The following is a 13696-nucleotide window of genomic DNA, read 5'->3' as shown; positions in this document are numbered from 1 at the left end:
CGGCGGGCCACGTAGGCTCCACTTTGGCGCCGATGTCGCGATTTAAAAATTTTATTTTTCGAGCGCTATAAAAGAAAAAAAGAGTATTTGGGGGAAAAAAATAAAGGATTCGAAAGAATGAGAGTAGAGAGCACTACGGTCAACTACGTGCTACAGTGCCGGCATTGTCAAATTTGTGCAGATTTTAATATACTTAAATGCCGTTTACTGATTAGACGCTCGCTGGCTGAGAAGCTGTAGAAGATTTTGGGCTTTGCTTCATGTGATACACACTGTTATACACTAGTAACACTACCAGAATTTAGTGGTCTGCACAGTGCACCGCCACCCTCCTTACCAAACACGCATTCTCCTAACTAGACCAGTTAATCTCTACTCAGTACCCGCTTAATTGGGCTGCTTACTAGCTTAGAAAGACTGCCACGTGCCTGAAGAAAGCAGAAACATTGGCCACACTTTGAGCATTCTATGTACATACCCCGCCTACAAGAAATGCAGCCTCTAACACATGCTTGTGAATGTCGAAGCAGTTGCTACATGGGCATCTCTGCCTCCCTTGCATGGGCATTTCCATGTAGGTGACACAATTCAAGCATCAGTTGCACATGCAGACTCCCAAAATGAAAAAGCTAGAATTGCAGTATCCTCCCGAGTTCTTTTTGATAAGGGAGTTGTCTGCCTTGAAGAAGTCCCGTTCCTTACGGGATCCTTCCACGAGCCCTTCATGGAATTCTATCTATGTAGGATCTCTTTTGAACAAGCTAGAGAAAGAGACCAAGAATGCTGATGAGTTTGCACACCAGGTATCACCTCAACCCAATGGAACATTTGTTTCAATGGCTGCTGATGGCTCTAGAGCTTTGGAAAGATTTGTCTCTGTAGCAGACAACCTTGTTGGAAATACAGTTAGAGAGGGTTCCAGCTGCGATAGCCTAAAGGGAGGTAAACTATGTCAAAGCGAGAGTTGGGTTGACAGTAGTCATGGAGATGGCAAGCAGCTTGGAGCTATACACATCCCATATCATCATGGAAAACAAGACAAAATAAGCAACCTGGATATTGCATCTGAATACAAACGAGATGGAGGCACCATGGACACAATGAGAGGGCCATCGGATGCCCTATGTGTGCTGAAGGCACGTGTGATTGAGAAGCAGGAAGAATACAACAGCTCACCATTATCGACTGCCACTGCTACTCAGGTGCTGGGTGGCAGCAGTCAAGGGAGGCCTAAAAAGGACACTACTACCCCAAGCAAAGTTGAGCGGGCCAAGGAGAACTTTGTGCATGGAAAAGGAAGGTCACCATTTCGCTTTGAGTTGACAGCCAAATCAAAGCCAAGAAACAGGAGCTTCAGAAAGGGGAAGGTTCAAAGAATCAGGAAAACTTACCTGCAATCACCATCTTTTCAAACACGGAAGGGGCGGGAAATGATATACACTGGGCTGATTACACCATCCCGCAGCACACGGAACTGGAAAAGGTCACCGCTCGTGGATCAGCTGACTGCAAATACGTATGGAGGGACTGATGAGCTTGAGATCTCCGAGCTTCCAAGGAGCGGGTGTGGAACTCCTTGGAGTTGGTCTAGGATTCACAGTAGGAGAAGACAAAGTATACTGAAGATGGCAGCAATGAGCATCCCTTGTGGATCGTCAGATTCTATCACCAAAAAGGTGGGAAAGGCTTTATCTTGTCAAAGCTCTTCAGGTGAATCAATCCTGGCCACAACATCGGAATTTTCTGACACCTCCTTCAATACAGACTCAGAGAGTCTTCCTTTGCTTGAACCTTCCCCCCTTTTGAACTGTGGCAGTCAAAGTAAGCATGGGTTTTGGGAGCAGACTGGGAAGGACACTAGCCCTAGTACCCGAGGGCAGCAGTTGCTAGGAGGACGGATGTCTTCTGGCAGTGAAAGTAATCACCATAGCCTGAATCATAAGTACATGCCAAAGTCATTTCGTGAGATTGTCGGACAGAACCTAATCACACAAGCTCTCTGTAATGCCTTGTCAAGAGGGAAGATTGCACCTATGTACATCTTTTATGGCCCTCGTGGCACGGGGAAAACCTCGTGCGCAAAGATCTTTGCAGCAGCATTGAACTGCCTTTCTTCAGAGGAGCAAAGGCCATGTGGCTCTTGCACAGAATGTGTATCTGCAAACACTTCAATGGTTAAAGAGTTCAATGTAGGGGGTGCACATGGCATAAGAGGCATCAAGACACTAATGCATGATGTTATATGGTCTTCCTCCTCCCACTACAATGTGTATGTTGTGAATGAATGCCATACTCTATCAAGCCAGTCTTGGAATGCTTTCCTTAAAGTTGTGGAAGAATCCCCGAGAAACATTGTGTTCATCCTCTCTACCAGCAGTTTGGAGCACCTTCCCCATGCAGTCATCTCGAGGTGTCAGAAGTTTCTCTTCTCCAAGATTAAAGAGAATGAGATCATGAACAGGCTGCAGTTGATTGCACTGCAGGAGGGTATGGAAGCAGATGCAGAGGCCTTCAAGTTGATTGCGTCAACGTGTGATGGATCCCTTCGAGATGCAGAGATGATGCTTGATCAGCTGAGTCTTCTAGGGCAAAAAATATCATTATCTATTGTTCAGGAATTGGTAAGCCCTCTCTACTCAAATGGTAATTTGATGTAGTTTTGGTGCATTGTACCTGTAGCCTTGTGTAAGCTCATTTGTGTCACGCAACACCCTGACCTGATCTGTTAACAACATACGATGTTCCACCTGTGGCTGCTCCCATGCTGTCTCCCATTTGTGTGATGTGTTGCATAAGATTGGTCCACCTGTAGCTGCTCCCACGCTGTCTATAAGTATGTACCAGAATCTCTCCAGATCATGCTCTAGATCTACGCTGGTGCCACCATAAATCCTTGAGCAGCAGCCAGGCCCTGATGTGCATTTTTCTAATACAAGCGGGTAACCCTCTCATGCCAGTGACTGTCCCATCAGTGCCTACAAAATAATCACAAACCAGATGTGTCATCCCTGATGCCATGCCCAATAATCTGTCATTTTTTGGGGCCACAACATCATTCAAAGAGGGGGAAGAAAGAAGAGTTTGGTATGTCAGGCCAGGTCTCCCGCCATGCCCACTTTCCTAGCTCCATCCTACATTGCACTGCTGGTTGGCACTCAAATTCCTTGTCGCCAAAAGCCAGGTCCTCTTTGATTGCTGCAGATAAGAGTTTATTCTCCAAGCTATGTCATTGCAGCCAATAGTGCATCATGCATGATCTCTAGTAATACATGTTTTTCTTACAATTTGTTTGATATTACCTCTTCTCAACATATTCAGGTGCACTTTATAACATACCTACTAGTACGCATATGGTAACTCATAAGCATTTAGTTCAGGATAAGCAACCCCTATATGGATTGTGTGGCATGGAACCACAAACAATCTCAACCACATACACCAGCATAAGCAACCCTAGATGGGATACATGGCAGGTATCAACACTTTAAACAATTGATGTAGATTATGAATGTTGTTTTGCAGATGGGTTTGATTCCTGATGATAAGCTAGTGGAATTATTGGACTCTGCCTTGTCTGCTGATACCGTAAACACTGTTCGTAAATTGAAGGAGTTAATGGTGTCTGGAGCCGAGCCACTCAACCTCATGTCGCAGCTAGCTTGCTTAATCACGAGTATACTTGCAGGTGGCTACCAGATCCCTTCAGAGATGCAAAAAAGGAAGTTCTTTCGACACGAATGTGAGTACCTTTCTATCTGCCTTTGCTATGTTTGAGTTGTGGATTCAAACCTTTTTCTTATTCGTGAATGCCTAAAAGAAGGTGGACAGCCACTTTTACTCTCAATGAGGACCTCATTAGAAGAGCCCTACACCCCCCAACTATCTCATCAAAATTCCATAGCAAGAAAGGAGCCATGCCCAAGGTTCGGCACCTAGTCACACCAAAGGTGGTCTCGATTCCAATGGGGCTAAATTTGAAGACATCATAGTCTCAGAATTGGTGCCCCCAGCCCGTGGGCTGAGTTTCCTCACTCACCAGAAGGCTAGAAATTGTTCCAACAGAATGTCACTCACCATCCTAGCCAAGCTGCACTCATGCCAGCCAGCAAATTGGACCAAAGCCTTTACCAATGAACTCCAAGGATCGTGCAAGAATCCGGTAGCAAGGTACACGGCATCCACATGCTTACAAAGTTCCTTTGTCATGCCATTGTCAAACAGCTTCCCCTCCCTGTGCCTTGCCCATCCCTTTCCTAGCTTATGAAGCACTATACCTCTCTCAGCCCTTTCCAAGCTTATGAAGCAGCATCTCTTCAACAACCCCAAGCCTCAACTGCCCCCAAGAGGCAAAAGCTAGAGACATGTTACATGCGCGGAAGCTCTGTGTCTTCTTTCAGCCCTAAACACTGAGATAGGAACATCCTGATGCAAAAGGCAAACAAGAGATGGAGAGAAGAGAAAGAGAGCATTATTTTTAGTATATTATATAGTACATTAAAGTTGTACAAAACCTGTGGCCTTTGGCCTTCCAAAATGAGACTATACCAACTGGCAGTGAGATGATCTACAAATGAGCTCTACTTGGTCTTATATAGGCCTTGGAGCACTAAATGACTTGGTTGACTGCTGGTTGGCCAGGTCCTTTAGACAAATAAATGCTGAGAAGTTGTCTGTCATCATCCCTCTGTCTCCTTGTGGATTCCCATTGTCATCCTTCCTTCCTGGCAACCTTTTCATTGAAAACCTTGCCCTGCCTCTGACGCAACTCCAAATCTGACGAGGGTTTGCTTGACACCGACCAACTTCTGGGGGTCTTGACACATGCTAAGTTACTCTCCTTGGACCTATGCACTTCTTTTGGGACACTTACAGGACTTAGCCTTGCTGAGCATGATGCTAATCCAATGTTGCATGGTCATCACACCATGAAAAGATCAAGACATGAGTGATGGTTTCATCCATGCGCGATGCAGTAGGGATGGGAAGATGGGGTCTGCATAGGTCCACACAAGTTAGTGTGTACCAACTCCAAAGGTTTCGAAGCCCGCCTGGAAGCTTGCTTCAGAAAAGAGAAAGCTTTCCGCCGCTTCCGCATGCGGTCAGAGCCACCCTACAACTTCCCCCGCTGACCGCGGAGGGTATGGATGATGTCGAGCCAAATGCTCCTAATGCACTCCACAGGCGGAGTGTGGGTACCCTCAATGGCTTCGTTGCATCTAGCTCGCCATATGTGCCAAGTTGCAATGCTACTACAAATCTCCCATCTCTGACATGAGCCCGGTCTCCACTGGTCAATAGATAGGGTTGTGACTGGTACTACCAAAATGCGGAGGTGAGAAACCCGAGCCCCCCACCATCCTCCTCATAAGCCCTAACAACCTCAGCTTCTGTGGCCCGAGGGACGGTGCCCCATGTAATGATCCAGGTCGAGGCCCTATCCATCATGAAGATGCGGAGAATCCGCTGCCAAACCTATTGAGCCTTCGGGCAATCCCAAAGACAATATTGTTGAGACTCCTAAGGGTGGCCGCACCTCATGCAAACTGCTTGTCAACATCGAATGGCTCACCACGTGCCAACCGCCAAGCTCCTGTGTGCTATCAGCCAAATAAAGAGAGTGATCTTTCGAGGCCGAAAATTGTCCCAGAGCCTCTTCCAAAAATCTGAGAGGAAACGCTGGGAGAGGCCCTACGACTGCCAATGTACTGTTGCTGTCGGGGTGCCATCAATCTCTGGCATCTGAATCCTGTGGCCTAGCCGCACTATATATGCAAAAAGGGGGGCATCCAGAGTCTCCTCCCTATCAGCAGGATCATGCCAAGTCCACTCTCCCAAGTCGCACTGGAGGCGCGTGAGAGGTCGGCTCTCCCATATCCATAGCCGCCAGACACTCTCCTTGGCCACCTTGGTCGGCTGGGGGTCTCTGTGCCACTCCCGTGCTTGAAATCCAATCACCCTCACCCTCTATAAGGTGCAACCACTGAAATCCTCCAAGGGGGGCTCGGATCTCTCTAATCTGCCATGGGGACCAGTAGAAAAAGTGAGCAAACCACTGCCCTCATCTGCTCCGTGGACTGCCAAAAGAATATCATGCCTGCTAAACACGCCTAGCCACAGTTGGGGGGGGGGGGGGGGTCGGGTCTGGGATAGGAGTCAGCCACTCCTAAGGAATAGCAGAGTCGATGTCGATGCTCAGCCTGTCTCTACCCCGGATCCCTGTCAGGCCTCTCTCCTAAACCTCCCGGGGTAACTACCTCTGTGCAAGCCCATCTCCAAGGGACCTGGCAGGTCCTATGCTCAACGCGCCCCATGATACATGAGGTCAGGCCCCCAACATATGGCCACTGGGTAGACGGATCAAGGGTTCCAGACCAATGGCTGCCGAAGACACTCCTTTGAGGCTACCGGAGCTATCTACTTAAGGGCCGGCCTGAGATGCCTAGCCCCCATCTACGTCGTGGTGGCTGATGATCACTCTCCATGCCACCTTGGCCCTAGCAGGCCTCCCGTCACACTGTCGGCCCATAAGAACTTCCGAATCAACCATTGTACCTGGCCAATACATGCTCAGGAGAAGGCCCAGCAAGAAGTAATGTACCACATGGTGGCAAGGACCTGGTTCGCCACCACCGCTCTACCAGCTAGGGAGAGCTTCGCAGAACTCCAATGCAAAAGCTTCTTCCGAATGCTCATAAGAAGAGGAGCCAGCTACTGCTCCGGAAAGATGCCGATGCCCACGTGGCATCTGAGATAGTGAACTAGAGTGCCCCTCGGGATCTAGTGGAAAGCCTCAACTGGGCGCCAAGTCGGGGCGGGTGTAGAGCCTACCCAAAAACTACACTTGTGCTAGTTGATCTGTGCTCTTGATGCGCGATAAAAGATCTTGATCACCTCAGGGAATCTCTGGAGATTTCCCACATCTCCTAATAGGTAAGCTACTATGTCATCTACAAACTCTGAGTCCAGAAGCTCCTCCTGAGTATGGAGGGGGAGATGCAATCCTTGGAGCCCCGTCTCCTGGGCTGAGAGAAAACTGTGCATGGACTTGGCGACGAATAGAAAAAGGTAAGGTGCCAGAGGACAGCCTTGCTGGATCGAGTGGGAAAGGGGGAATCTGTCACCACGGGCTCCCTGAATGAGAACCTAATTGTGAGAGGTTGAGTAAACTCCTGAAACCCCACGGATCCACTCCATGAGGAACCCCATCCGGCTCATCGTGCCCTCTAGAAAGCTCCAATCCACCCTATCATAAGCTTTCTCAAAGTCTAGGAGTAGCACTACAAGGTCTTGTTGCTGCATCCTAGCCGAAGTTGTCCCCTCCTAGAAGGTGAAGATGTTGTCCAGAATGCTCCGATCCTGAACAAAACCTGTCTGAGTGTCATGGATCAAGTCAGGAAGGAAAGGCTGAAGTCTCAGGTGATGGCCTTGGCCAAGATCTTGTAGGCAATGGAAAAGAAAGAAAGAAACTGGAAGCCCGTCCACCCTTGGGCATTTGCCCCTAGGAAGAGCAGTCAATGCCTCCACCAGCTCCTCTGCAATGAAGGGAGTCAATAAGAAGGACTGAAGAGTGAGGGGAACCACCCCTCTCGTGTGCTGCCAGACCCTCTCGCGCGCATCCATCACGTGTGGGGATAATGGGGCACTCGTGAGAACTCGGAAAAAATCAGTGGCGATGGCTCTCACATGGGGGGTCAGAACAATGGGACCATCCTGGCCACGAAACCTGCGAATACCAGGGTCCCTGCTATCTCAAAGAAGTCTCCCATGACGCCCGATAGTTGTTTCCGTATGGTGTATGACACCATATCGTACGGAATACCGTACAGTACGGACTCGTGTGGATTTTTCCAGAAAAAAATTAAAAAAAAATCTTTTTCCCTAAAAAAATTTTAAAAAAAGTTACTTTTCCCCTATTATATCATACCCTATTTTCCCGTACAGTAGCGTATCATATGAATCGTATGGTATCGTACCTAACAACTATGTCTATCGGGTCCAAAGGGAAGCTCTGGCATGGTATCTATACTCCACCCTCCTCTCCTCGATGGACCTGATCTCCATATGGCCGGTAGCAAGTTGACACTCAATCCAAGGGCTATCGAGGGAACTCTCCTAAAGTCGCTGAAGAGAAGCAAGACTCCTCCTCAAGCTCCTATCCTGGTCACGAAATCCCTCCAATTTGCTCTGAGCTGCCTCCTGCAAAAAGCTGTTGTTCTCACCAAGGCCCGCATCCAAGGTGCACGCAACAAAGCCTGAAATAAAATCCACCGCCCAAATCTACTCTATCTTGTTTACAGATCTCAGGGTCCTAAATAAGGCTATCTGGAATCCTAGAGCTCACGTGCCTGTCCTACCTCCAGGGGCCCTCTAAGGTCAGAATAACTGCAGCGTGGTTCGAAAAAGAGTGTCCGCCAAGATGCTGATCATGCCCCCACAGCCGCAAGCCCACTCATGCACATAAAACTTGTCTAGTCGAGAGAGGTCGTTCTGAGGCTGCCCATCGTCTTCTTAGATCGGGGTCAAACCCTCTTCTCTTCCATGAGAATCATCTCATGGATTTGGACTGTTTCTGTTTGGTGCATGGGAGATGGAGATTTTGAGTCAATTGTTGATGAATTGGGACACTTTGTAGAGAAGCACAGCTTCCTAGGGCTGCGCCCAAACTCTGGAAGATGCCAAGGATCCTGTCCCCTGAGTGCCAGGATCAATTCCTCCCATGCAGAGTACTCCTCCAATTCTGCCCTCTGCTGCCTCAATCATGTTAAAGTCTCCACCCATGCACCAAAAGTCAGCTTGAGGAAGGGCCTGATGGACTGTGCTCCTCCAGAATATGGCTCTACTTGCTGCAACGTTCGGGGCATAAACATTGAGGAAGCCCACGCAATCCTCTCCGATCATAACACTAACCTGCTCACCCAGAGACTATGACACCTGAGCCTGTCACTGACAGAAATACAAACTCCTCTCCCTGCGTCCCCGAAAGGCCGAAAGAGGGAGACCAAAAAGTGTGGCTCCTGCTTGGTAAAATCTTCCCGCAGCGGCAAGTACACCCCTAGAAAAGGTGGTGCTCCTGGAGGAAAAGAATGTCGATAGGTCCCCCAACTGTAGCTCTATGAAGCTCACCTCTGAGGACACCTTGCCTCTAAAAGCATTGAGGCCTCCCTAAACCCTGAATGTTCCATGAGGCTATCCACATATCAATCTCTATGGGAAGTGGAACTATCGGAATTGTCCTCCACTCGAAGAGTCTTGGGCGTGGGTTTAGATGGGGAATAATCACAATCAATCTTGGGGCAAAGGCGCGCCAAGTGGGCACGGATCCTATCCTCCATGTGTCACCACTCTGTCCGAGCACGAGAGTAGGCATACCCCTAACGCCATCGATCACAATGGAGGTATCTATAAGAAGGGGGGAGTGGTCAACTGAGATATGCAGAATCACAAAGACAAACACCTCCAAGATGGAGGCCATCACCTCCCCGTCCTGGTCCCTATGGCCTGAGCCTCCAAGCTCCATCCTAGCCAAGGGCCAAAGGTGGGTGAGCACATTGGTGATGCGAAGATCGTGAAGATGATGTGAAAGCTCAACTACCTGGCGCTGGATGGCGTCAGCCACCAACTCCGAGTCCCAATCCGTCTCTTGGGCTGCACTCAAAGGAAAAGAGAAGATCATCGTGCCACTCTTTGGTGTAGAAGGTCTGGAGTGATGAAACACCACACATATCTGAATGGGCGCTACTATCTCCTCAAAAAGATACGTATCCTCCACCGGAAGACATTGGAAGAAATTGTAATCCACAGGCAGCCCCAAGATTCTGGAGGGCCCACCTGGGGACTCTGGAGGGAGAGCCCTCATCAGGGAAGCAGCGATGGTCATCTCAACCGGCTCCAAGAATCTATGGATTAAGCAACGAACGGAGCTCGCCCGCTGCCTCCACTCCGAGTCGGGTGCTGTTGGAGGGCAACGGGAGTGCTTTGGAGAGGTGGGGGGAGGAGGGATTGCGGGCTCAGAGGAAGAGTGAAACCGGCCTTGACGGGCGGTGAAACAAACATTTGCACATAAAACACTTCAACGCCATTGAAGACCTAGAAAAGGAAAACAAACAGGGGGAGCTAGAGTGCTCCTGCAAACAGTACACGGACACCGATTGGCCCCAAATCGCAGTGGCGCCCCTTGCGGTATTTCTTTAATTGATTATAAGAGCTTTGATTACAATATAAGGCTGGGAACTCACCCGACACAGTAGAACTCCTGAAGCCTGCAAAGAACCTGCATCATGGCTTCAAATCCACACGGCATCCACAAACAAGTCCAGCCATTGTTCATATCAAAAGACTCTCTCACATTGAGTCTGCATACAGAAGCTTTCTCCCATGATCAGGGCTGCCACAACCATCCATAGAAACGCAGGCAGAAAAAACAGCACAAAAAAAGAGAGATGTAGGCGTGTAACTCTGCTCTGATATACACAAGAAGATCCCGAATATGATACAAATGAGGTATGGGGGCTAAGGACCTATATATACTCCCCTAGAGGGCAGTCGGCCAGCATCAGGAAAGCCCACGACTGAGAAAAATGTCCACGACTGCTGAAAATAGCAGTCGGCCAGCTACAGATGCCTCCGCCTAGTCAGAACAAGTCGGCCAGCACTCTGACAGCCCACGACTGATGTAGATCCAGTCGGCCAGCTTCAGAGTGCTCCTGGCATCACCTGGCAGCCCTCCCAAGCCTCAGAAAAATGGGAAAAAATAGGGGAAAAATACGGAGTGTGGGGAAAAATGGGAAAACACCTCATAAGGGCGGGCACACCCACAACAAAGGCCCTGGTGTATAAATCTAGACAGGAGATGACTTCTAACACCCCCTCTCAGCTCCTGGCTGTGTAACCAACCACTGGGAGCTGGGGTGCCGCCTGAGCAAATCCTGAGAGAGCGACTTCGTGAAGAGGTCCACCGTACTGTCCTCCGTCGAACAGAACTCCAGCAAGATGTCATCAGCAACAATCTGTTCACGAACAAAGTGCCTCTGGATGACCAAGGGTTCCGCCAGTGGAAGCCCAAACCTGCAATGTAACCTCCTCCTGCTCCGTAAAACTGCTCCTGGGGCATAAGTAGATCTCCTCGTGTCCGGATCTCCTCCCCAAACCGAGTCACTCCAACCGTGGAGTCGGACTCCATCCAACAATCCCCCTCCTGTGTACAAGAGTCCATGATCCTTCGCATGCCGCAGAAACCACAGGAAACGCAATCCTGCCTCACAAAGAGACATCTGCAACCAAGAGCTCAACTGCCTCATCAGGAAGCTCCCGTCCAATCCGGTGTCCATCAACCAGATCCATGAACCATACAGCTTCTGAATCACAGAGACATCACACTGCTCACAAGGATCAACACCTGTTACGGTGCACAAGCAAGTCCTGGAAACCTTCTGAAGACCACGCAAGGCCTTCTGAAACCTGTCAACCACCCCCTCTGAATCCGGAACCACAAAGCCTGGAGAAACCACCTCCTTCTGCAAGTAATCACCTGTCACCTGCCTGGCTTTCCGAAAGGTCCCCGTGGAAAGAACATCCTCAACTACTGGAAGTTCTATGTCCTGAACACTACGAGACATCAGAGCATAAGTGACCTGTTCAGCTTCCTCTGACTCACGAACACAAGAACTACCAACCTCAGTACTGGAAAGTTCCTGCCAACTGCTACCATCTACTGGCAAGCTATCCACCATCTGGTCCCGGAAAGCCCGCACCTGCAGCGTATCCACACCTGAGTAGCTATTACCATACTGCCACTCATCACAATCTTGAGGACCTGGGAGAGAGAGTGCTGAAAGCCTGTAGACTCCATTCTCCACTCCACCTTCCCAAACCACTTGGCCTGTTGCTTTGTCCCGGAGAGCAACAAAATGCTCATCAAACTCCACCCGTACGCCAGTCTTGCAAACCTGATGCACTGACAACAGATGAAAACCAAGTGCCGGAACATACAACACCTGGGAGGAATGCTTCCCCCCTCTGCCATCGGGAACTATCTCCATCCTGCACTCACTGTGAACTGGGATAGTGGACGTATCACCAGTAAGAATATGACCAGAAAGCCTGCAGAGATCCTGTAAACCGGAACAGGAAGGAGTCATGTGCCTGGAAGCACCACTATCGAGAATCCACTCCCGAGTATCCGTTGCGGAGAGTCCTCCAATCTCCTCCCTACCTGAAGAAAATGAAACATCGGTGTCCATCACCTCCAGGTGCACAAAAGCCGGAGTCTTCGTGATTGCTGAGGAGTCTTCACCCTTCTCGATCTTCCGTTTGGGACACTGCCTCCAGTAGTGGCCTTTCTCGCCACAATCATTACAGGTCCTCTCTGCCTTCAGTTTCTCGCGGTCAGCGTCGGACATCTTCTCAGAAGACTTCTCCGATGAAGCCTTCCCTTTGCCCGAGTTACGGCCTTTCGACCGTTGGCCAATAAAGGCCTCCGAACCTCCACCCTGAGGAGGGTTCGTGAATCGTTCCTCCTGGTCCAGGACCATGGGCACAAGCTCCTCCCACGTGATGGTGCTGAGCCTGCCACTGGTAATCAAAGAGGAGTAGAATGCTGAGTACGAAGAGGGCAAATGTGACAGCAACGTTATGGCCATGTCCTCTGACGATATCTCCTTCCCAGCCTGGAGAACTTCCTGCTGAAGAGCCTGCAGCTTGTTAATATGCTCCCGCATCGTCGCCGACTTTGCAGGGCTCATAACCCGCATCTGTACTTCCAAAGAAATCCTCTTCATGGGTGATACCCTGTTGTACAGAGAAGCCAAATGCTGCCATATACCTCTGGCCAGCGTCATGTGCTTTACATGATTGATTACCTGTGGTGTGCAGTTGAGGAAAATAAACGAACGGACCTTGGCGTTGACGCGATCCCACATCTGCGTCTGGGCCTCCCGGTCCTTTCGGGTTGACGGTAGCTCCCCTTCCTCTACTTCCGGCCGTGGAACACCAACAACGACGAAATCGGCGAGATCGTAGGACTCCAGAACGGATTCCATCATCACCTTCCATATGCCGTAGTTGCTCCCGTCCAACTGACGGTCCACCGGGAACGTGGGGAGTGTCGGGATCTTCACATGTCTCTCGGCCATCTCAAACAGATCTGCCATAGCGGGGATGTACTCTGAAAAGGGTGGGTGGGTGGGAACAAAGAAGAACTAAAACCTGCAAGTGGCTGTCCAGCAAATCAGCTCGCCTTCCTCTTGCACCTTCTCTTCTCGATCAGCCCAAAACAGTCCACCAATCAGCCACAAAATAGTCCCCCTCTTGCTCACACAAATCCCAAGACCTATCTAGAGCCTAGGGCTCTGATACCATGTCAGAATATGCAGCGGAGATGATGACCAAATCTGGGAACACGAGAGCAAAAACGCAGGCAGAAAAAACAGCACAAAAAAAGAGAGATGTAGGCATGTAACTCTGCTCTGATATACACAAGAAGATCCCGAATATGATACAAATGAGGTATGGGGGCTAAGGACCTATATATACTCCCCTAGAGGGCAGTCAGCCAGCATCAGGAAAGCCCACGACTGAGAAAAATATCCACGACTGCTGAAAATAGCAGTCGGCCAGCTACAGATGCCTCCGCCTAGTCAGAACAAGTCGGCCAGCACTCTGACAGCCCACGACTGATGTAGATCCAGTCGGCCAGCTT

The 13696-nt window shown here is 49.6% G+C and overlaps 1 protein-coding gene across 1 annotated transcript in view; it reads left to right on the top strand.

Annotated features, from left to right (window-relative positions):
- The first annotated feature begins 214 nt into the window (after window positions 1-214).
- The window catches only part of LOC147603029 (protein STICHEL-like 3), a 30804-nt gene continuing 17322 nt past the window's right edge, over window positions 215-13696 (top strand). The window contains exons 1-2 of the mRNA XM_086797071.1: window positions 215-2621; window positions 3523-3739. Of these exons, the coding sequence (XP_086653197.1) occupies window positions 606-2621; window positions 3523-3739 (2233 nt within the window). The 5' untranslated portion in view covers window positions 215-605. The remainder of the gene's footprint in view (window positions 2622-3522; window positions 3740-13696) is intronic.

This window comes from Cibotium barometz, chromosome 65, assembly GCF_041138505.1.
Source record: "Cibotium barometz isolate CiBa-2024 chromosome 65, ASM4113850v1, whole genome shotgun sequence".
NCBI classification, from domain to species: domain Eukaryota; kingdom Viridiplantae; phylum Streptophyta; class Polypodiopsida; order Cyatheales; family Cibotiaceae; genus Cibotium; species Cibotium barometz.
Note: the sequence above shows the minus strand (reverse complement) of the source record. Positions and strands in the feature narration are given on the sequence as shown.